The sequence below is a fragment of the Tyto alba genome, unplaced genomic scaffold, assembly GCF_018691265.1.
Source record: "Tyto alba isolate M040663 unplaced genomic scaffold, T.alba_DEE_v4.0 Super-Scaffold_39, whole genome shotgun sequence".
NCBI classification, from domain to species: domain Eukaryota; kingdom Metazoa; phylum Chordata; class Aves; order Strigiformes; family Tytonidae; genus Tyto; species Tyto alba.
The window spans coordinates 3,078,534-3,101,024 of NW_024881314.1; the positions used below are offsets into that span (position 1 = coordinate 3,078,534).

Sequence of the window (22,491 nt, forward strand, 5' to 3'; positions counted from 1 at the left end):
CAAACGCCGGGACTCGGGTGCTGTCTCAGTGCAGCCACTGGCCTCTGCTGTGGCCGAGCAAAGCAGGCACAGGACAAGCCCAGCATCCTGTCCACGAGGAGGGGGGCACTGGGGGACAGCCCAGGACCCTCTTTCTCATACAGACGGGTGGGTCTTTAGCATAACCCCGTCTATAACCCCCCCCGGCAGCCGGCGGGGTGTGCGCTCCGTTCCCCAGAGCACTCACCTCGTGCCGGCCGGGAATTTTCTCTCTGCAGCCACAGATTTCCAGGCTCTCGGCACCAGAAGGGATGTTTGCTCAGAGGCTGCAGGCTCCGTCCTCCCCTGCCTTGTGCTCCCACCAGCCACTCCTGTAAGGTCCATTTTAGAGGAGAGCCAAGCAAATTTCCCAGAGGAATTCTCTCCCACAGCCAGCTCTCACAGAAGATAGTTTTAATCCAAGACCTTGGCTCTTTCTCAGCTAAAGAGCTCTACAAAAAGCCCGTCTCCTTCCACATGCCCAGAGCCACCAGGTACTGCAGTGTCCTGCTCCTCCAGCCACAGGGGACAGTCCTGCCGGGGGGACAGCCCTGCAAAGGGGACCCTCCTTCTGCTCCCACAGACCCACAACTCCCCTCCCTGCTTCATCGCACGGAGCCAAGGGACCGGCAGCCTCCAGCCCTCCCCTCCCTCCGTGGCCAACCTCCCGCCCGGAGCCAGCAAGCCCAACAGTCCCGTTCACAGGAACCAGACCCGGGAAGCCTGAGCAATGATTTGCTTAAAGACAAAGCCCCGGGGCTCTTTGTGCCATGCGCCGGTCCCGCGGGGCTGCAGGAGAGCCGGGCGCTCGGCAGCGGCAGGCCACGTGCCGCGCGTCGCAGCAGGGCATCGCGGCCGGGTCTTTGGAGTAATCTGCAACCGAGGTGTTGTCCGTGGCGATGTCCTCCAGAGCCTGGGCGTAAGCCCTGCTGATTGCGGGTAGCACTGCCTGATATTCTCTGGATGCCACGTCCAAAGGCGCCTGCTCCTGGCTATCGCGATCCAGATTGAAAACGAGCGGTGGCTGGTGACGCTCAGCTGGCCCGACGCTCCCATCGCAAGCCATCGCCCCTCCTAGGGAGGGAAAAAGAGAAAGCACCGGAGTCTCGGGCTGCCAAGGGATCACCCCCTTGGTGAGATTCCTCACGCATCTATGATGGCCCAGTCCCACCACATCCCAGCTTTGGGAGCCCAGATCCGAGAGCGCTAGTCCAAGAGTTCTTCCGAGGCCAACAACCCCGGGCTGCAAAGCCCACCACACAGACACAGCAGGGCACGTGCCTCCTGCTCACTGGGTTTGCTCTTGCTTGAATTAACTAGAGTCGGTTTTCACCCGTATCTGCAGGGAACAGAGAATTCCACAAGTTTTTTCCCAGACTTTATGACCTCTAAAAGGGACACGGTACCTGTGGTGTAAAACGCCTTGTACTGGGCCAGCCGGAGCGCCTCTATCTCGCCGTCCTTCCCAGCTGCCCCACTGTTGGGGTGGAGCAGAACCTGAAGGAAGAACAGAAAAGTCCCTGTTGCAGAGAAAACCTGCTCTGGGAGCCCCGCTCCCTCCCCAGACGAGCCCATGTCCCACCCGTGCCCGCGTGCAGAGACACCATTTAGCCCCTGGCCTCTGAGCAACCAACCGACTTTTGCTTGCTGGAGGGTGGGGTGACAGCAAAAGGGCACCGGGAAACCCCAACATCTCTCTTGTGCCTTCCCGGCCCTGAATTTCCCTCCACAGAACGATTCTAGTGATCACGAAGGCGCGGGGGGTTTTCAGCAGAGCGGGGCAGAAAATTTCAGAGCCGGGCCGGTCTCGGGTGCTCTGTGTCACCCACCACTGCCCCGCGCCACCCAGACACCCATCTCCCTCGGTGCTCACAGCTCAGCTAGTGGCAGGGACATCTACAGGAGCCAAATTGTTGCCTGGGGCCAGCAGCAAGGCACGAGCTGCGGGTGAGCTCATGCGAAGCGGAGGCTGCCCGGGTAGGTGAGGGGCTGGAACATCACTCCCGGCCCGTCTCCGCCGCTGACTCACCCCGCTGTGCGAGCGCTCCCTTCCCTGACAACAGCCGTCCCGGCACAGGGAACGGGGCTGAGAAGGAAGGGGAGAAGGGAAGGGCGGGTCGAATCTCTCCCTTTCAGTATTTAGGACACTTGATCCGCACAGGACGACTGCTTTGGCACACGGGAGGGAGAAGACAAGTGAGCTGGACGGTTCGGCGGGCTCATCTGTCAGATAATATCTGCCGCGGAGCCAATGGCTTCAGTGAGGGATGAGTCACTCAAGGTTTCCTCTCTGGGAATTGAGTTTAAAAGTGATTCAAGAAATTTCCACTGTGCTAAAAATTAGAAACATCTGCTGAAGTTGTAGGCAGCCGCGGTGCCAAGTTCAGTAACAGCGTTCGCAGCTGATCAGCACGGTGATGCCTTAACAGGTGCCCGGGGGGGAGCCCTGCCCCGGCACTGCCGGGCACCCCGCACCCCGAGATGTCGACCCCGTGCTGCCTGCTCCGGCTGCAGCCCCCGTCCCGGGGGGCCAGCTGGTAACTCACCCAAGAGGTGGCAGGATTCAGGCTGGGGGGTGATTTCCAAGTGCTCTCGGTTTCTTTTATTGCCCTCCATTGCAAGGTAAATTAAAAAAAAAAAAAAAAAAAAAAAAAAAAGTATTTTGCTTTCTGGCATCTGGTTTAAAAATCATGTTTTAGGCAAAAAAATTAACGGTATGAAGTGGAAGACGAGGTGCTGCTGCAAGGGGGAAACCCCTGCCACAGAGTCCCCCCCATCCTGACACTCCTCAGTCCAAATAAAACAGCTCCATAGCAGAAATCAGCAAACACTCAAAGGCCCGTGAAGCCAAGGTACCGGGAACTGAACCAATTCATCTGGTTCCAGTCTCAAAGTTTTGCCTACACCTTTAGCAGCACAACTGGGATGCCGCCATCTCGGTGTAAAGGGACTCGATCCTCCCTTGCTACCAAAAAGCACATTCCTAAACCTGCCTCATAAAACCCCACGCTATGAAAATCTGTTATAATTCACTGCTTAACCAAGGACCTTGTTTTGATTGACCCCCTTCAAGAAACATTCCCAGGTCTGTAACCCTTCTATTGATCTGTGACTTTGTTATTTTAATAAAATAATAATAATTAAAAAAAAAATATAGAAAAGGGGAGAAAAAGCCTGTTCTCCCTAGAAAACCTGTTGCCTGAAGTCAGTGCTCCAGGCTGTTTGCACAAGCGAGCAAGCACGCGGGGAGCAGGCGCACACCCTCTGCCATTAAGCTAATGGAAAATGCCGATTTGCCTGACACTTGTACCCTTGATACATCTTGTAGGATGCGTTTCTTTTTACTGTAAATAGCCTCTGCTCCAAACAGGACCTTGGCATCGCCCCAGCCCTGTCACTCCGGTTGTGCCGGTGCCGAGGGCGCAGGCTGGGACGCCGAGCGAGGTTACCCCGGGCAGCTCGTGTGGTGTCGGGGAGCCTCGGCCGGCCCGGGGACCCCCCTTAGGAAAAAATCTGTGTGGAAACCGGGCGGCGGGGCGAGCAAAGGAGCCGCTTTCGGGAGGATTTGTGTCAAGGGAAACCCTGCAACGTCGAAGCGGGGGGTTGCTATCAGCCGCTGGCGAGCGGGGGGTGAAAGGCAGAGAGCCAAGAGGGGAGGGAGCGGGGATGTTCGCTTGCCCCCCGTCACCTCGTGGGGCTGGAGCAGGTGGGTGCTGTGTGTGTGTGTGTGTGTCCCCCTCCCCAGTGTCGCCCAGCCCTGTGGCAGCGCGGGGAGCTGCACCGCATCCCCTGGGGATGCCCACCCTGCTCACGCTGCCAGGATGGGCAGGAATAACCCAGCTGTGCCCCGTGGCTCTCAGCACCCCTGATTGCAACACAATCCCCGCCCTCCCCCCTCAAAAAAAAAAGCACTGGGCCGGCGATGCTGGGGAAGCCTGGGGCAGCGCATTGCAGCTCAGGACATTATTCCTCAGTTTGAAACATGCAGGAAGGGCTGGCATGGGCTCGTGCCTCTGCACTGCGCCCTGACACCCAGCAAACCATCACTCCCAGCAAACCATCACTCCCAGCAAACCATCACTCCCAGCAAACCATCACTCCCAGCAAGCTGTTGCTTCCAAACCATCACTCCCAGCAAACCATCACACCCAGCAAACCATCGCTCCCAGCAAACCATCACACCCAGCAAACCATCACTCCCAGCAAACCATCGCTCCCAGCAAGCTGTTGCTTCCAAACCATCACACCCAGCAAACCATCACTCCCAGCAAACCATCACTCCCAGCAAACCATCACACCCAGCAAACCATCGCTCCCAGCAAACCATCACTCCCAGCAAACCATCACACCCAGCAAACCATCGCTCCCAGCAAACCATCACTCCCAGCAAACCATCACTCCCAGCAAACCATCACTCCCAGCAAACCATCGCTCCCAGCAAGCTGTTGCTTCCAAACCATCACTCCCAGCAAACCATCACTCCCAGCAAACCATCACACCCAGCAAACCATCGCTCCCAGCAAACCATCACTCCCAGCAAACCATCACTCCCAGCAAACCATCACTCCCAGCAAACCATCGCTCCCAGCAAGCTGTTGCTTCCAAACCATCACACCCAGCAAACCATCACTCCCAGCAAACCATCACTCCCAGCAAACCATTGCTCCCAGCAAACCATCACTCCTAGCAAGCTGTTGCTTCCAGCAAACCATCAATCCCAGCAAACCATTGCTCCCAGCAAACCATCACTCCCAGCAAACTGTTGCTCCCAGCAAACCATCGCTCCCAGCAAATCACTGGTGTCCCCCCCCCCTCCCGGCGCCGTGTGCGCAGGGGAAGAGGGTTAATCGCGAGGAGCACAGCGGAGCACACTGGCCATATCCCATCCGCTTCCCCGCTTGACCTCACGGTTCAGCAGAGGGTTCCATAAATACGAAGCGAATACCAAAGCCCTGATGGACGCAGAAAGCAAATCCAAGATCCCCACTGGGAGCTGGCTCGTGGCGCTCGCAGGAGGGTGGACTTTGAAAGCAAAATCGGGCTTTATCTGTGGGACTGCTATTAAAGCCACTTTTTTTTTTCTTTTGGTTCTGCAAAAATCATGTGTGACTGAGAAAAATGCATCGCCATACTGCTTGTTCTGCTAACTGTGGTTTTTAGGCTTAAAGAAGCTGTCTGCAGCTCCTATTGTATGGACAGAATGCTGCAGGGTACGGGGAGAGCTGCCCCCTTGAACATCAGGAACGGGCACGTGCCCCAGCCATGAGCTGGGAGAAGGAGGGCTTCGTTAGGTCTCAATCTGGGAAGATAAATAAAGTGGAGGCAACTAGGTCGGAATCCCTGGGACCTTTTCTTTCCCACACTGATGTACCTTTTGCGATTGGGAAGGAGACACGCCGTGCTGGGCACCGGGACCGCGGGCACAGCGCACGGGAAGGCACGCCAAGCTGCACGCGTAGGCATTTTCATTTATAATCCCAGATTTATGAATAAAGCATAAAGCACCTCTTCATTCATTCAAAAACCCTTTAACCCCGGCACCCCGAGCCCAGCCTTGGGCCAGCACCCGGCTGTCTCTGGCTCTCCTCCTCCTCTGGGCCAGGGGATGGTGCTCCTGTGGGTGCACACGTTGCCAGCTCTGGGCCCTTCTGCCCCCCACTTCCCTGTTTTAGCTCGGGGTGGGGGTGGGGGGGGGGGTGGGACCTGCTGTCGGGAGAGGGATGGCACCGGGGTGGGGGTGGCTCTGCCCTACCTTGTGCCCCACATCCGACCACCCGAAGAGAACGGGGGACACGTCCAAGCCGTCGAAGCGCCTGTTCGGGGGAAGTGCCGCCCCAGCCAGGGCCACCAGCGTGGGGAAGATGTCCAGGGTGCTGGGGAAAGAGGTGGCTTTCATCAAAACAAGGAGTAAAGATCCCCGGAGGGTCCCCCCAACCCCACCTACACCCCGCAGCCCCTGGCCCGGGGGGCACTCAGTGCGCTGATGGCACGGGATTGCCCTGGCTGGGGAGCGGGGTTGGGGGGGGGGGGGGTGGGGGTGTGGGCAGCTGCTTCCCAGCGCCCACCCCGGCAGCTGAGCTCTGCAGAAAAGGTTAAAACCGGCTTCAAGCAGTGGCTGAGCCCCGGTGACCCCTCATTTCGCACGCCTCCCAGCCCCGCCTGCTCGCCAGGCTCGGACGCTCCCGCGCCCCGCAAATCCCCCACCCCACAAACCCCACACCCACGGGGCAGGGGGGCGGCAGTGGGGAGCAGGGCAGCCCCTGCGGGGAAGGCAGCAGGTCACCCTCCGGAGAAAGTGCTAGCACAGGGACTTTTTTCCGCCAGTGACAGCAGATCCCCTCGCCCCAGGAAAATGCGGTCTCGCTTTTGCATGGCGCAGCACGAGCCGTTGCAGCCAGAATGGAAAATGAGAGCGGTGCTATTTTGTGCGCTCCCACCAAAACGCCCGTCAGCATTTCCACCGTTAAACCTCTCGGGGGTTTTTCAGGGGCCACAAAAGAGTGCTCAGGGCTCGTCCTTGGTCGTGGAGGGACACAGGGAAGGAGCGGGTGACCCGCTGTCCCTCCGGCTCCGTGGGGATGCAGAGAGTCTCTGCTTTCCCACCTGCTACCCGTGGCCCCAGGGCCAGAGCTCGGCCGCGGCGATTCCCCACCCGCCGGCGTGTCCCCGCGGTGCGGAGGGACCACGGGTGGAGCAGAGTCATTGCTGGGGTGGGACGGGGCCACCCTTGTGCATCCCGGGCATGGGCTTCCCCCCTCCACCGGCCACTGTTGCCCACTGGGGTCCAGGCTTGACTCTAGTGGGACGGGGACAGCCCCCGCGTCTGACTTCGCCCCCCACATCCCACCTCTGTGAGGCACAAGTGTCCGCCCCCGCCCCACCAGCAAACGCATCCTTCCCTCTCGCAGACGTGGTTGTGGGGTGACCCTACCCCCCTAAAAGGAGCCACCTGCACCGGGGGTGTCCCACGGCCCTGGGGGGACAGCGGGATGTCGGTGTGGCCGAGTGACACGTCACAGCGCTGCCCTCCCCGGGGCTGAAGCCGTGGCAGGGGAGCTGATGAGCCGGCAGAGCCAGCGGTGCTGAGCGACCAACGGGGACTCAGCCCGCTCCCTGCCAGCCACAACCCCCTCGTGCTGGCAGCTCGGGGGATCAAAACCCCAGGGGCTCAGTTGGGGCAAGGAAATCGTGGGGTTGGGGGGGGCGGAGGGGGGGGCGTGTGTGTGAAAACACTGTGTCCCCCAACCGGGGGGCACCCAGGGTGCTGCCACGGTCCTGCCACCCCAGTCCCCCCACCGCGTTTCCCCCGGCCGCTGCGTGACGGCGGCTGCGTGAATGGAGAGAGAGAAGAACCCGGGGCTGAAGGGCCCCCCGTTCTCCCATCCAACGAGGTTTAATTTAGCTGCTAAGAGACGGAGGGAACAAATAAGAACAAACACTGCTGAGGCAGCCCCGGTCCGGCACGCTCGCCGAGACAGCCCCAGCGACCGGACGAGCCGGGAGGCGCCCAGAAAAATTCTGGCTCCCCGCTGCACCCGAGGGAGGGGACATCCCCGCAGGCACCTCGCTGAGGTCAGCCCAGGTCCACCCGAAAGGGCAGCTCAGGGCAGGCCCCGCTCAGCACACTCGTGGTCCCGTGGGTGCTCAGCACCCTCAGGATCCGGTCCCCAGCACGGAGCATCTTTGCACCAAGCGGCCCCGACCCAGCGGATGAGACTGCTGGAAACTGTCACCGAGGTGGGAGGATAATGTGATTGAGGGCTGAGGTGGCCAAAGATCCCCCCCCCCCCGGCCACAGGCAGATGTAACCCATGGAAAAAAAGCACGAAAACCCAGCATTTTAGTCAAAGTTGGCACAAAGGCCCCACCAGCAGGCACATCCTGGGAGCCGAGGAAGCCACACTTGCAGGGAAGCCACGGTGCCAAGCCCCTGCCCCGGCCGAGAGAGTTTTAATAAATAAACTCACTCCAGCGTCCTGCTGCTGCCCCAAACACGGAGGGAGAAGGGCAGAGGGGCAGAGCAGCGCTGGCGATGAGCACCCCAGGCAAGCCGTGCCGCCCTGCCCCGGCGAGGACGCGGTGCAGGCAGCTGAACCACCTCACCCCACACCCCAACCCCCCTCGCCCAACCTGCCCGGCCCCACGCCGCCGGCACGGCCAGGCTGCTGCAATTTTGCTTCTTCACCACCCCACTGACCTATTTCTGCCGTGCCCTACTTTGGGTTGGGGCAGGGATGGGCAGAAGCACAGCGGGTGGCTCCGACGATTAAATATAATTAAGAAAAGCCGACGAGGCAGTTTTCTGCAGAAACCAGCGTGCAGGTGCATGTCCACGGAGATGCATCAGCATTTCTCTGCTGGCTTTGGCTTCCCCGGCCCCTGGGCACGCTCACCCCCTCTCACCCCTCCGCTCCCTGTGCCGGGGAGGACGCGAAGCCGAGCGACGCCGGGGAGAGGCAAGGCACAGGCTCTCCTCCCCAGCCGGATGGCAAAGGCTGTCAGTATTTTCATAACCTCAGGGGCAGAAGGAGGCTCACACCGGCAGCTAACTCCTGCCCTCGCCCAGAGCCTGCCCTTCCCGGGGGGATCCCACCAGACAAACATCCCTCCTTGTGTGCAGGGGTCTCCCAGCCCCATATGCATGCAGATTTCATTCCCTCCTCAGTTTCTTGGTCTTCCCCATCAGCTGGGGGGGGGGGGGCAGGGAGGAGGGAGCAAGTCTTCCACCACCCTATTTCACATGCTTGTCCTTCGAGGGATGTTCCCAAGGTTGGCTCAAGGCGCAGAGAAAAGCCACCTGCCCTGACACACTGCGAGCACCGAGCAGCCCCTGCCCTCCACGTCCCTCCACGTCCCTCCACGTCCCTCTGTGTCCCCTGCCCCAGAGCTCAGGCCGTGGCCAGGACTCCAGCAGTGACACCTTTCTGAGCAGAAGCCATCACTCCCATCCCCCCGGCTGGTTCTGTGCTGCCTCCCAAACAAGGGGGGTTGCCTTTTCCCGATGCCAGGGCATCACCCTGCACCAGCCGGGCACGGCCCCGTGGCAATGCCAGGCTGTGCTGCGGGGGGCACCGGGTGTGCTGTGACTCCTGGGGAGCCACGGAGCCGCTTCCCCAGCACCCTGAGTGCAGCACAGCCCGTGTGTCGCCACTGGCTTTCTAGATTTCCAGCTGTCCAACCTGCTGGACCGGAGCTGGGGAATGCAGGAGATAAGGTCTTCGAGGAGATAAAGGCAATGCCTGGGCTTGGTGGCAGGGGAGGAGGAGGAGGAGGAGGCTGCTGGGATGGGGGATGGGGACGGGCACTGATCTTGCACCGCGCTGCCCGAGCGGGGACGGGCTCTGCCCCATGTCCCAGCAGCTGGTGCATCCCCCAGCCGTGGGGAGAAGGGTTTGGAGGTAAATCCCAAGGGGTGATGAGTGCACCCCAACCCCTCTGCCAGGCGTCAGTGCCTTGAGCCCTCCCCAGCTTGCAAAAATCCAGCCCCCAGAGCTGCCCTTGGGCCACGTAAGGATTAAATGGGTCCAGTTTATCTTGGACCTTAGAAACATCCAGTGCCCTCCGCCAGGCCCCACCAGTCAGGAGCTGATTCCAGCAGCTGGGACACTTGCCCAACGCCCAGCAACCCCCGCCCTGGCCCCACCACCCTGACCTCCACCATCGCGTCCTTCAAGGGATGAAAGGGGCCGAGGCATCCCACCGCGCTGCCCCCAGCCCAGGCTGTGCCCCCCCCCCGCTGCACTGCGGCAGGGGGGGGGGCTGCAAAGAGGGGTGCACGGCGAGGGGCACCGGCTGCACGCAGGGGTGCAATATCGCTGCTGTCAGGGCCCCTCCGTGCTGGCCCGGCGGGGCGGGGAGCGGGGGGGCCGCAGCCCTTCCCTCGCCTCTCGCCGGAAAAAGCCAAAGTCGCTCGCTGCCTCCCAGCCCGGCCGCATCCTGCGCCGATTGCAAGCGCCAGCTCTCCGGCCAGCCTTACCCACAACCGCACCCTCCTCCACATAAAGCCATTCACAAACCACAAAGCCTAAGCCTGCTTCTTGGTGGGGAGAGGGAACATCGTCATCTTTTAATTATCGGGAGGCACTCGGCCACCGCGGCCAGGAGGCACACGGAGCCCAGGGGCTGCTAACGCCAACCCACCCGCCTCACAAAAAGCCCTTTCAACCCGTCTTTGCTGAAGCATTAAGTCTTACGGGCTTTGGGAGAGGACAAAAGGACAGTTTCTGGCACAAGGCAGGCAATAACCAGCGCGGGCAGCTGCTGCTGCCAAAATCCAGACCATCACCTGGGTCCCAGCGCGGGGACGGTGGGTGCTTCCAAAACAGGGGCAAAGGGGCTGCCCCGCGCCCCGATACGAGCCGGCCGGGCTCTTACCTGAGCAGAGCGTGGCTTGTTTGCTTGGCAGGGATGTGGCCGGGCCAGTACGCCAGTGCCGGCACCCGGTGCCCTCCTTCCCAGGTCGTTTGCTTTGCCGAGCTCCCACCTGCAAGAGAAAAGGGCAGCGCTCAGCCTCCTGCCACCCAGGGGCTCTGCGTCGATGGGAAAACCTCCCAACCTCGGAGATTCCCTGGGAAAGGAGCTTCTCAGAGGCAGAAACAGAGTAAATGAGCCCAAAGGAGGATGATTTCACTGGAGAGGGAGCTGGGTCGGGGGAGGGAGAAGAGTTACAGGAGTTTTTAAAAGAAATAGGGAAAGGGGAAAGAAAGGGGGCTCAGTTCGGCAGTGCCTTGTGTTTCTCCTCTGCTCCAGCAAGTCATGAGAAATGCGGCCGGCTGCTAGAGCTGCCACATTTCCAACCATTTTTGACATTGGGTGAGAATACAGGAAATGTAGGAGTTTATGCCAGACGAGCTGCGGCAGAGGAGCTGCAGCCCTCCGTGTGGCAGAGCACCGACAGCCACCCCCCCCCCCCATCTGCTGGAGACCTGCTTCATTAAAAATACCATCCTGCTAATAAAATAAACCTCCTGCCAGCTAATTAACCTGTTCGGTTGTTTCCCTGGCAGCACCCAAAACGCCCCCTGCTCTGCCCTCGGCTTTGAGACGCGCAATGTGGGGAAGCTCTCCGGTCCCTTCCTCCACCTGGGATGCTGAGCACCGAAATGGGGGTGCTGAGCACTGAAACGGGGGGCGCTGAGCACCAAAATGAGGGTGCTGAGCACTGAAATGGGAGTAATGAGTATCGAAACGGGAGTACTGAGCACTGAAATGGGTGGAAAGGCGTTAGAGAGCCTCGGCTTTGGCTGTAGCCCAAAGGGCCCCGGGGCAGCTGCCGGGGTGGCGGCGGGGGGGGGAAGGGGCTGGGAATGGGGCAAACAGAAAATCCCAACCCGATTCAACAGAAAATCCCAACCCGATTCACGGAGCAAACTTCCCAGGCCCAGCCTTTGTCCTCCCGCCTTTCAGCGTGCGCATGGCAACGGCGCTCGCCCGAAGCCATTTCCTCCGGGCAGAGCCAAGAGAGAGGCGACCCGACGTCCCCCCCCCCCGACTGCCGGCACAGCCACCCCGCTCCCCTCCGCCTCCCTGCGCCCATCCCCGTCCCAGCCCGGCCCCTCCGGGAGGCATCTGGGCTCATCCTGCCCTCCCCAGCCCCGCTGCCGTACCCACGCAGCGGAAGGGGACACGTGTGGCGCGGCTGCCGCCGGTGGTGCTGGCGGCACGAGGACTTGTCCTGCCGCCCTGGGCCGAGCACATCCTCGATCTCTGCCGCTCCCCACCCCAACTTTTGGCGTTTCCCCCCCCCGTGAGCATCATTTTGGGGCCTGACGTGACGGCACGCAGCCGGTACCGGGATCTCGCGTGGCCACTGGAAATGTAACAGCGCTTCCAACACGCGTCACGTACGGCTTAAGCAAGCTGCCTCCCCTGCCTTCAGATGCCCTAGAAAATTATAGCAATTACAGCAATTAATATCAATCCCCCTCTCTGCAGGTCTATTAAATAACTCATCCTCCCAGTAAGGCACTTCAAGGGGTTTCCATGCCTGGTCGGGGGGTCTCCAGGAGGACACTGCGTGGGTATTTCCCTCCAGCCACCCAAGTACTATTGGGCAGTAAACAGGGCTGAAACACCCCAAAACCAACCGGGGATTTTTCTCCAGAGCAGGGATGACGCAGCCCTGCTGCTGTGGGGTCCGTGGAGGCCACAGCTTTCCAGGAAAAGCTGAACTGAGCATTCCCATGCCGGGATGAAACCCCTGGTCACCCTCCTGCCACGCGCAGCAGGTCCCCGGCACGGGGACACCAGGTCTTGAGTCTCTCAAACCTGCATCAAAACATGCCCAGCATCACATCCCCGAAATGCAAAGCTCCATCCTGGCACCCCCCTTGCTGGGCTCTTGGCCCTGAGGTAGGAGGTGAGTTTTTGGGGTGGGCTGGGCACTGCGGGAAGCTCCCCAACAGGAGAAGGGGGGCAGCACGCACGGACGTGCCGCTCTCTCCAGGCGAGGACCGACTCCAGCGACCACCCAAAATCAATGGAAAACACCCCCTGGAATTTGGGATGGACCCTAAAAGGAGAAACGCCAAGCTATGTGAAACGTCCAGAGTCCCGAGCAGCCCGCTGTCCCCTGCCCTCCCGCTCCGCAAAGGGTTTTTCCCCGCCGGGGGACGAAGCCCCCGGGATGGGCTGGCCGGGCATCCCACCCACCCAGCACCCACGCCAGCGGGCGTTTGCAGCGTTCGACCCGCCGGTAGCAGACAGTAACACCGGGCTGGCTTTCAAACCATCCGTGCAACAACCAGCCGAGGGATTTCAGAAGTCATCCTTCCCGGCTGGTATTTCCAGCCAGCTCCTAGAGCCCTGCCAGCCCGACCTCCTGCCCAGCCTCCCGCGATCGCGAGGGCTCGGGGTGTTTTCGCAGGGCAGCGAGAGGCTGGGAAGGGGCCGTGTTTTCCCAGCTTTGTTCCCAAACGCTGCACTGCCTGTACCATCTGCTCTGACTTGTGACCGTCGGTTGCTCAAGAGCATACCCAGGTCGTCAGCAGGGTTTGTTTACTAAAAAAAAAAAAAAAAAAAAAAAAAAATTTAGGTTACGATTTCATCCCGGGGCCAGCTGAAGGAAGGGTTCTGGGAAGGGGAAAGCGAGCCAGCCCGGCGGCAGCCTTTGCCTGGGGAAGTGGCCACGGCTGCATCGCCGGGGTGTCAGGAAGCGGAGGAGGAAAGAGGCGCTGCCGCCCGCGGCCCCTCCGCTCCCTCCCCGCTGACCCCGAGCAACGAGGGGAACCGAGCCCGGCGTGCGTTTACACTGCGTAATACAAGCAGAAGTGGGAAACGCCTGACTCATGCGTGCTTCTGGCCGCTCGGGCTGAAATAAACCCACCAAGCAGATGGCTTGGCCGGAAAAGGAGGAAAGGCAGGGGAAAAAAAAAAAAATAAATAAAAAACAAAATATGGAGAGAAAGAAAAGCAAAGTTTCTAGGGCTGCCGGGCACTCTCCTCCAGGCAGGATGGGGCTGGGGACCGAGAGACCCTGATGGAGCCAATGGCTTGGGCGCTGAGAGCATCCCATTTCCAAAACCAACAGCCACTCGCCTCAACCTCCGGGGTAACGGCGACCTGGGGGGCCTCAGCACCCCCCCAGCAGAAGTTTTAGGGGAAAACTTGACTGACTGCTTGAAAGAAAAAAATGATTCTGGGGTGTGTTCAAGGCAATGCAGCCCAGCAGCAGCCAGAGGAAAGGTTGGAGAGGGAAACGTTCCCCTTGTCTCTCTCGATGGGCAATGAAGGGGCTCTGTGGGGCAGCCCCCCCTGCACCCCTGGGGACAGGGAGCCCCCCCACACCGCTGGGTTACCTCGCTGCCTCTGCCAGGCACCCACAAAGGGACCCAGGCGTCCCGCCAGCTCGCACTTCTGTGCCCAGGGGCCGTTGTCACCTGCAAGAGAAAAGAAATGTCCCCATGAGCGACACTGGGAGCAGGGGGCTGGGAGGGGACACCGCCGCAATGGGGGGGGCGGGCAAGGACAAGTGACCCCTCCGTCCCTCCTTCCCACCCCCGTGATGTGCTCCCACATTAACAAGAGCAGTGGGTTTCTTTATTTTTATTTCTGACAGTTCATTTTCAAGGGTTGGGGCTGGCCGAGTCCTGGGTGAGGGACTGGAGCGGAACTGGGGTGCTGGGGGGGGGGGGGTGGGGGGGGCGGCTGCCACCAGCTTTGGGCGTTAATGAGCGGCGGAGCGGTTCCTGTCGTCAGGAGCGAGACATCCTCATTAGGGAGGCCGCTCAGCGAGAGCGGATTTGGGCTTCTTAATGAACGAGGATTTGCAGTTTAATTAGGCAGGGCCCTGCCGGTTCAGCCCCACGGCCGGGGGGGGGGGGGGGGCCCGGCCAAGCGGCCGCAGCACCCCGGGCCCCCCGTCCCCACGATGTGACAGCCCCGGGCAGCTCTGCCGCAGATGCTGATCACTCCCCATCCGCAGAGCAGCCGGGGAGCATCGAGGGCAGGGGACAAACAGGGGTCCCTGTGGGTGTGGGTGTGTCCCCCACACCCACACACATCCCCGGGGGGCTGGTGCCGGTGCAGCCCCCCCGTTTTCCTGCTGTACCTGCGAACCACAGGAGCGTGTTGCCTTTTCCGTGGCTGTCGGCGACCCGCTTTACCCGTCCTACCAGGGCATCCATCTCGCTCAGGGAGGCTCCGTAGATGCCCCTGCCCGAGGCGGGGGGCGGCGGCGGGGGGACCCCCAGCGGGACGTGCATGTGGGCCAGCGCCAGGTAGAGGAAGAAGGGACGGCCGCTGTCGCTGTGCGGGGAAGAGGGGGAGAGTCTTCAGCCGGGTCAGGGAAGGGGAATGTGGCAGCAGGAGGTCACCGGGGGGGGGGTGGCACTGCTGAGCCTGGGGACGCAGGCTGGGTGCCACCCCTGCCTCTGCTGCAGCACCCGGGGGGAAAAACCTCCCTGTGTGCACCAGCCAGATGAAAACCCTCCGGGCGCTCACTCCCCTGGCAGGGGGGGATGCTCGCTGCAGCGTGAGCCACTTCTCCCCTGCTCCTGCTTAAACCTCTCCCCATTGTCCCTTGTCCTCCCATTTGGGGACAGGTTTGCCCCTTCGCCGGTGTCCCAGAGCCAGCGGCGTGCCAGCCGCCAGCCGAACGCCCGCTGTGGCACCCGCCCACCTCCCTCCCTTTTCTCGCAGGGCCCATTTTGGCCCTTCCTTCCCGTCCCCAGCAAGCGCTCGGCCCCTCGACGGTGATTTTAGCGGAGGATGAGCCGCAGGAGGACATGCACACCGACCTCGAGCGCGGCCTCGGTGCTGCCGAGCAGCCCCGGACAGGGAAGGCGGCACGTTCGCTCGCCGCGCGCTGCCCCGCTGCCTGTTTGCTTTTAAATCATCAGAGGACACGTCCTGTTTTCTTGTTTACGGCTATATTTATCTCCTCCAACGAGGCCCGCTCTTCCTCAGGGACCTCCGAGGGGAAGGGTGGGATGGCGAGCGGCGGGGACGGGCCGGATCCCGGGGACGTGTCCCAGCCCGCGCACGCGCCCGGCTCCAGCCACCCCATCGCTGCCTCCAACAAGCTTTCAGGGCCCCTCCGACGTGCGTTTCGGCACTTCCTTCCTTTACCCGTCACCCACCTGGGGATGGAAAATGAGTAAATCCCATCCTGCCCGGAGCTGCCGCATCCTTCCCGAGCGGCGCTGGAGCCCTGCAAAGGGCTGCGGCCCCCCGGCCCCCCTGCCCAGCCCCTGCAAAACGGGGGTGCTGATGCACCTTTTTCAAATCACTGCTTGAAAAGGCAACGCGGCACCTTTTCCCTTGGGATGTCAGAGACCTTGGAGCGGGGAAAGCTGCTTCCCCCTGGCTCGTGTCCCACCTGAGGGCATCAGGGGGACTCCAGCATCCAGACAGACTCATGACCACCGCGTTCAGCTGAACACTCCGCTCGCTTTTTCGCATCAACATTTCAGGATCCTCCCGAAAACCGAGCAAACATTTCATCAATAATTTAAGACAAACGCCCCTGACTTTTGCTCCCATGTTCGCCGCACTCTAAGTGTCCCGGACAGAGCCATGAATTGCTCAACCTTGACATGACTGGTTAAAAAAACACCGAGATGACAAATCCGGTGTTCTTTTGTTGCCCTGTAATGAATGAGTCAGGCAGAGGAAAACTGGAATAAGCCATCAAAGAGAAGGAGAAAAAAGAGCAGGCACCTGCTTAATCCTGTTCTCCATGAACGCAGATAACCCCAAAATACTATTGGGAGTTGAAAGGTTTTTCCTATTAGCGCGGAGCTCACCCGCTTGGCTTCACAGCCTCGGAGCATCCTCGCAGCCCCGAGGGCTGGGGGTTGGCGGGGGATGGACCCCTGCTGCCCGGTACAGCGGCCGGGCCACGCTGCGGCCCACTCCTGGTACCCAAAGGGGACCAATTACACACATTGTGCGCACAAAACCAGGCTTACAAGGAGGCATTTCCCCGCAGGCTGCTCCCTACCCAGCCCTTCGTTTGCCCCCCGTTACCCAAAGCTCTCCCCCAGCACCCCCGCGGGACCCCCCCGCCGTGGCCCTTCCCCGAGGCTGTGTTATCCCCGGGTGCAGGCGCGGGACAGGCTCTGGCACGGCTGCCCGGTAGCGCTTCCCCTCCTGGCGCTGCAGGGAGGCATTTTGCAAAGTCACAGCTCATAATCCGCCAATAATAGGGATTAAAATTACACAACCCGTCAGCAGAGCTTCGGGGTCGTCGTCTCGGAGGAGCCGCTTTGCTCCTCGGGGAAGGGCACGCGCGGGCTGCCCGTGTCCCGGCGCGCCTGGGGAAGGCTGACCCCGAAGCCCAGGGGCCGCGAAGCACTTTATTCCCAAAATGGATCAAACCCCAGGTACGGGGTGAGTTTAAGCACCCCCGGGTGTTGCCTCTGGTCCTGCCGCCGGAGCTGCCGTGGGCACCCATCCAGCACCCACTCCCACGCCATCCCCCACCCACAGAGGCACCTCCGCTGCCCCGCGGAGCCCCCCCCCCCCCCCCGCCGCATCACCCTGTGCCACTGCAAAGACAGCGGGACGGAGGACAGACGGACGGCAGCATTTCCCTCCCTCCCACCCTCGCTAGCCGGGATCTCGCTGCCCCCGGAAGGAGGCACAGCCCAGCTTTAAGGCTTTGACCTTCACTCTAAATGATGGTTTTAAACACACACGATACCTTTAGAGGAGACCCACCAGAAGGCTTCCAGGGGAAGCCCCGCAGGACACCGGTGACAGCCTCGGTGGCTTCTCCCTCCTCCAGCCGGATGGGAATCCAAGCCGTGGAGACCTGGGATTTGCTCCCCAAGGACCGTGGGGCAACACCCGTGTGTCCCCCCCCCGCCCCGGCGCCGCACCGACGCGCTGCAGGAGACTCTTGCGGCGCCCCACGAGCTCTCCCGGCGAGGGGGACGGGGGGCGGCGGGTGGCATCTCACCTCGCCCGCCGGATGAAGCGCGCTGCCTCCTCTGCGTAGCGTGCCGCCAGGCTGCTGAGGTTGACGGGCTGCTGGACGATGGCGACGTCCTCGAAGAGAGGAAGGGCCACCTCCGTGTAACAGTCCTTCCTCACGATCCTGCTGGGAAAAAGCCACCCCACGCTTGTCACCGGAGCAGGGACCAGCGTGGCAGCGAGCGTGGAGCCTGACTGTTCTCTCCTCTCCGCAGAAAGACGAGGAGGGGAGAAGAAAGGGGACGATGGCGACGTCCCCGTGGCCCAAGGTGCCTTAGGACTGACCCACCGCCCCGACCTGCGCCCCGCTGCGGGCTGCACAGCGGGGAAACTGGGTGCCTGGAGCATAAGGGGAGGTGACCGCAGCGAAGGGCAGCTCTTGGGGCTGGGGACACTGGTGCAAACACCCACCTCCCCCGTGCTGGCACTCGCACCCCCGTACCTGGCAGCCGCGCCGTGCCGCGGGCAGGGCGGGCAGGGCGGCAGGTTGTAGCCGGGGGTGTCCGTGCAGCCCATGTCGTGGCTGTAGGGGATCCCGAAGTAGTAGTCGAAGCCTGAGGGGCAAGCGAGGGTGTCGGCGGGGACAAGGCGAGCCCAGGCTGCTCGGCTCGTCCCCGCTGGCGCAGCCCTTACCGCGGAAGCTGGGGTGGTGGTGGCCGTGGTGTCCCAGGTGCCACTTGCCTGCGTGGAAGCCACAGAACATCATTTCAGAGGTTAACACAGCTACAGCCACCACCAGTTATCACCCACGAGGCGTCCACAGCACTGGGGGCTTTAATCTAGCAATGAGAAAGGCTACTTTTGTGCTGGCTGTGTTTCCAGAATGCCTTTTTTGTTTTGGTTTTGGTTTTTTATTTTCAGAAACTCAGAAAAAAATGCGTAAGGTATCTCATGTCTGTGCAAATCAACCGCTTCCAGTCTTAAAAGGCTCTTTCACACATTCGTGTTCAGAGAAGACAACTTTCTAACTCCTCCCAACCAACCAGCTTCGTCCCCTGAACCTCCAGCACGCTCTTGCTCCCTCCAAATGCGCCGATCCAAGAGAGAGGATTGCAAAAACTACGGGGGAAAGGAGAAACCGAGGGCTTTTCTGCCAGCACCATGTGGGCAAGCAACAGGACCTGCAGGTGCAAACCCGCAGGCTGGGGCGACCCACGGTGACAGGAGGGTGCCCAAAGCCACGGGGGCCAGTGGCACCAGTGGCATCACACAGGGTGGCTGTGCGCCGTCACGTTTACTAAGGAAAACCTGGCGCGTTCCCCGTGAGGTGAAGCGATCGGAGCTTAACTGGGGAGGGCCTGGATTTCAGGTAATATCGGACGCTTGGAAATGAAGATTTTTAAGCTTGGGCTTGCAAAATCCAAGGGGGAGGTGCAAAATCTCTCCCGTGTGATCCTTTAGACTTTCCTTTAATAGCCAGCAGGCCACCTAACTATCTCCTCCGCATGGATGGACACGGGCTGCTTCGTCTCCCCCCCGCCATCGCCCCCCACCCCGGACGCACCCTCGGCGCGGCGGGCGTTACCTATAGCCCCCGTGCTGTACCCGGCCTCCCGCAGGACCTCGGCCAGGGTGCTCTCGTTCAGGGGGAGGCCGCCGACCGACGTGACGGCGAAGTTGTGGGTCACCCCGTTGCGCGCCCCGAGGCGCCCCGTGAGCAGAGAGGCGCGGGACGGTGAGCAAGTGGACGCGGCCGAGTGGAAATCCACGAACCTAGGAAACAAAAAGACCCTTTCGCTCGCAAGCTCCCGCGCTGCCCTGGCCCTCCCTGCTCCCCTGTCCCCTTTCGCCCCAGGGAGGAGGGTCTGGAGCGGGTGATGAAGCTCGCAGGTCCCAGCGGGGATCGATGGATCTGCACCCTGAGGTGCTGGGCTCTAGCCACCCTCCCCGTGCACCCCAAACCACACCAGTGACACCCCCTTCGCCTGCCAGCCGCCGTGGGAGGGAAACCCACTGTGCTGCGGGACAGACTAACCCGGGATGCTTGGAGAGGGTTGGGGAGGGGGGACAGACGTTACCTCATCCCTTCGGCTGCCAACTCATCCAAATGCGGGGTCTCCTTTGTCTCTGCCCAGTTGGCCCCAAGATCCCCCCAGCCCACATCATCTGCCAGGATGACGATGAAGTTGGGCTGCCCGTACGCTGCTCGGGGAGCCGGGAGCCCCGCCAGCGCCGCGGCGAGGACCACCAGCGCCCGCGGGGAGGGGGACCCCATGGTGCCACCCACGCCGGGGCACCGGCGGCTTCGCCTTCCCCAAACTCCCTCCGCTGCGGCCCTGCGGATGCAGTTGAGCTCCCCACGGGCCCCCGCGGCGATGCGAACGTCCCCTCCTTGGCTGCTCCCGCGGGGTCGGGCCGGGAGGTCTGGGTTTGCTCCCTCGGCTACCGACCGAGCCGCAACGTCTCCTCTGTGTTTCACACCCAGGCACAGCCAATATTTCTGAAATCGGTGCCAGCAAAGGTATTATTCTTAGAAGTCAAAAACACCCTTTGAAGTCACTGTCACTCTATTTTTAACTTCCTTTCCTTCCTGGTAAATATCTCATTAGACACCGAACCCAAGCGGTATTTTTCCCTCCAGAAGCGTGCTCGAGCTGCGGCAGCGGCCCCTCTCCCCTCGCAGCCCTCGGGGGGATGTTCGTGTCTGACAAATGGCTCTTTCCCTGCAGACTGCGCTCCTCGGCTCGCCGAAGCGCTGGCCTCCCTCGCTTCAGGAGGGTAAATAACTGCCACGGCTCTGCCGGCGGCTGTCGGTCCGTCCTTCACCTTGCACGGCTACAGCATCCCCTGTGCAAGACAAACAAGACGCACTCAGGACCTGTTGAAGCCCTCCTGCACCCCAGCCTGGGGCAGAACGCTTTATCCAGGCACCAAGATTTTGCCTTTGCAGTTGTATTTTTTGCTGCCTGGCTCGTGATGGCTCAACTGGTAAGAACTGGAAACAAGTGCCCCTTTCCCGCATCCATCGCTCAGGCTGGGCTGGTTTCCTACAGTGCTGTCACCCCTGGGGAGCGGCGCTGCTCGCTCCCAGCACCACGGAGGGCAATGTGCAGGGCCTTGCCTTCATTTGTAAAAACTGAGAAGTTTCCAAAACTCATTTTTTAAATTTAGTTCTGCTCACGCAGCCCCGCTGCCAGCCATGCGGAACTGGGAGGGAGCCGCTCCCGGAGGCAAGAATGCAGAAATCCAGGCAAACCCAGAGGGCAATAAACCCCAGAAATACCTGGGCTTACAGGATTAAGCACACACAGCTTCTTAGAGCAGGATTTGGCCTCCAGGAGTGGAGAAGTTCAAGGACAAACACCCCAAAGACCAATGGCAGAGATGGAGCCGTGCAATACAACGTCTTGAGCACAAAGTTATGGCCAAAGGGAGGTGAAGCAGCAGAGAATTGCCAAAACCCCGCTGAGTCCCACGTGATGAGCTCTGCCCCAGCTGTGGGGATGGTGTGGGGACCTGCACCCCAGTGGGGACCAGCAGGACCCAGCTGGGACCAGCACTGCCGCCGATGTCCCCAACTGGTACCAGCAACCTTGGGGGAGGAACGTGCCACAGAGGATGCAGCCCCCATGGATGGTCAACACAGCCAAGCAGGACAACATCCATGAAGAGAAACCAGGAGGGCGAGGAGAGAAGGTAATAGTGGAAAACAAAAGAGAAGGTGACAGGAGGAGGCAGGAGAGGGAATATGATGAGCCCCATCTGTAGGCCAAGAGGTTTGTAGCTGACAAAGCAAATTTTTCCCACTTTTCACTCTTCATATCTTTTTAAAGCTTTGGGCTGTCGCTCAGATCAGCAGCTTCAGGACTGCAGTGATCGGGGATGTGACTCCATTCATAATTCATAGCCTAGTTTCTAAATTTCCATCCCAGGGCCTCGAAGCTCTTGGTACAGTAATTAAGGGGGGTGGGATGCGGTGAGGCATGGGAGGGGGCTGAGCCCTGCCCTGCCTGAACGAAGAACACCAGCTCCCATTCTGCACCCTAACTGCACACCCACGGCTCGTCCCTCATGCCCTGAACTGCCAAACAGCAAGAAGAATCGAGATTAGGTATCTGGACATATTGACGGTGGCACAGTTGCTTTTATTCTCCCATTTAAAAATTCCCTTTGCAATTTCTTTGAATAGCCCTTGGGGTTTCTTTGGGGATGGGTGCCTGAAAAGAGCAGCCCTGCTTCTGTCCAACACCCCCACGCAGGGGCTGAGCCCAGTTGGACCAAGGAAAGCACGGGCTTGAGTTACCAGCTTCAGAGGAACAGCACGGATTAACCTGGGCACAGCCCAGGGTGATCTCAGCCCCATCTCAGCTCTGGCCGGGGCTCCCCGCGGACGGGGACAGAGCAGAAGATTGCCCAGCACTGGAACTGGTTTTGGAGGGGTAAAATAAAGTGACAAATTTCAGCTGAGCCTCACGTAACCATCACAGCTGAGTGGTGCCTAAGATGGGTGGTGCTCACGCTTTCCAGGAAGCTGCACCACGTAATCCTGCACCTTCGCTGGCATCCAGCAGCTCCTGGGCCCCTTCGCCAGCCTGAGCACAGTCCCTGCATCCACCCCCAGCCTCTCCGAGCATCCGCCGCGCAGCACCGTGCCGGACCCCGTCCCGTCCCCGGGGGGGGGGGGTGGCCCTGCACCACACAACATGAACTGGGGACCCCCCCGTCAGCACCTGCAGCCACCCAGAAAAACCGAGCAAAACCCAAGGGAGCCGAACCCATGTTCGCCCACAAACCCCTGTCCTTTCCATTTACGTTGGGGAGGGATGCCAGGATGACACGGCTAACAAAAACAACCAAAACCATTTTCAAAGGACACTCTCTTCTCTCTAAATTACAGGGGAAAGTCATCCAGGGCTGAAATTTATGCATTAGAGCCAGACAAAACTTCTTGATCTCTGATGCTCAGAGGCCATTTGAAGGAGCGGCGGAAGGCAGCCCGTGGAAGGTGGGATGTGCTGGTGAGGATCCCACCCGGCTCCTGCAGATCCATCCCCGTCCCCAGCAGGTCCAAACCCCGGTGGAGCACGAGGACGTGCTGGAGCACCAAGCCCAGCGCGC

The 22,491-nt window shown here is 60.8% G+C and overlaps 1 protein-coding gene across 6 annotated transcripts in view; it reads right to left on the reverse strand.

The window, feature by feature from the left end:
* Positions 1–417: 417 nt before the first annotated feature.
* Positions 418–22,491, reverse strand: part of ARSG (arylsulfatase G) — a 40,794-nt gene continuing 18,720 nt past the window's right edge. For all 6 annotated transcript variants that reach the window (XM_042802644.1, XM_042802640.1, XM_042802643.1 and 3 more), the window contains exons 2-12: positions 19,452–20,220; positions 18,959–19,146; positions 18,067–18,114; positions 17,876–17,987; positions 17,420–17,557; positions 14,567–14,763; positions 13,815–13,895; positions 10,393–10,501; positions 5,771–5,891; positions 1,425–1,515; positions 418–1,092 (exon numbers count right to left, since the gene is read on the reverse strand). In XM_042802644.1, the coding sequence (XP_042658578.1) occupies positions 758–1,092; positions 1,425–1,515; positions 5,771–5,891; positions 10,393–10,501; positions 13,815–13,895; positions 14,567–14,763; positions 17,420–17,557; positions 17,876–17,987; positions 18,067–18,114; positions 18,959–19,146; positions 19,452–19,648 (1,617 nt within the window). In that variant the 5' untranslated portion in view covers positions 19,649–20,220 and the 3' untranslated portion in view covers positions 418–757. The remainder of the gene's footprint in view (positions 1,093–1,424; positions 1,516–5,770; positions 5,892–10,392; positions 10,502–13,814; positions 13,896–14,566; positions 14,764–17,419; positions 17,558–17,875; positions 17,988–18,066; positions 18,115–18,958; positions 19,147–19,451; positions 20,221–22,491) is intronic.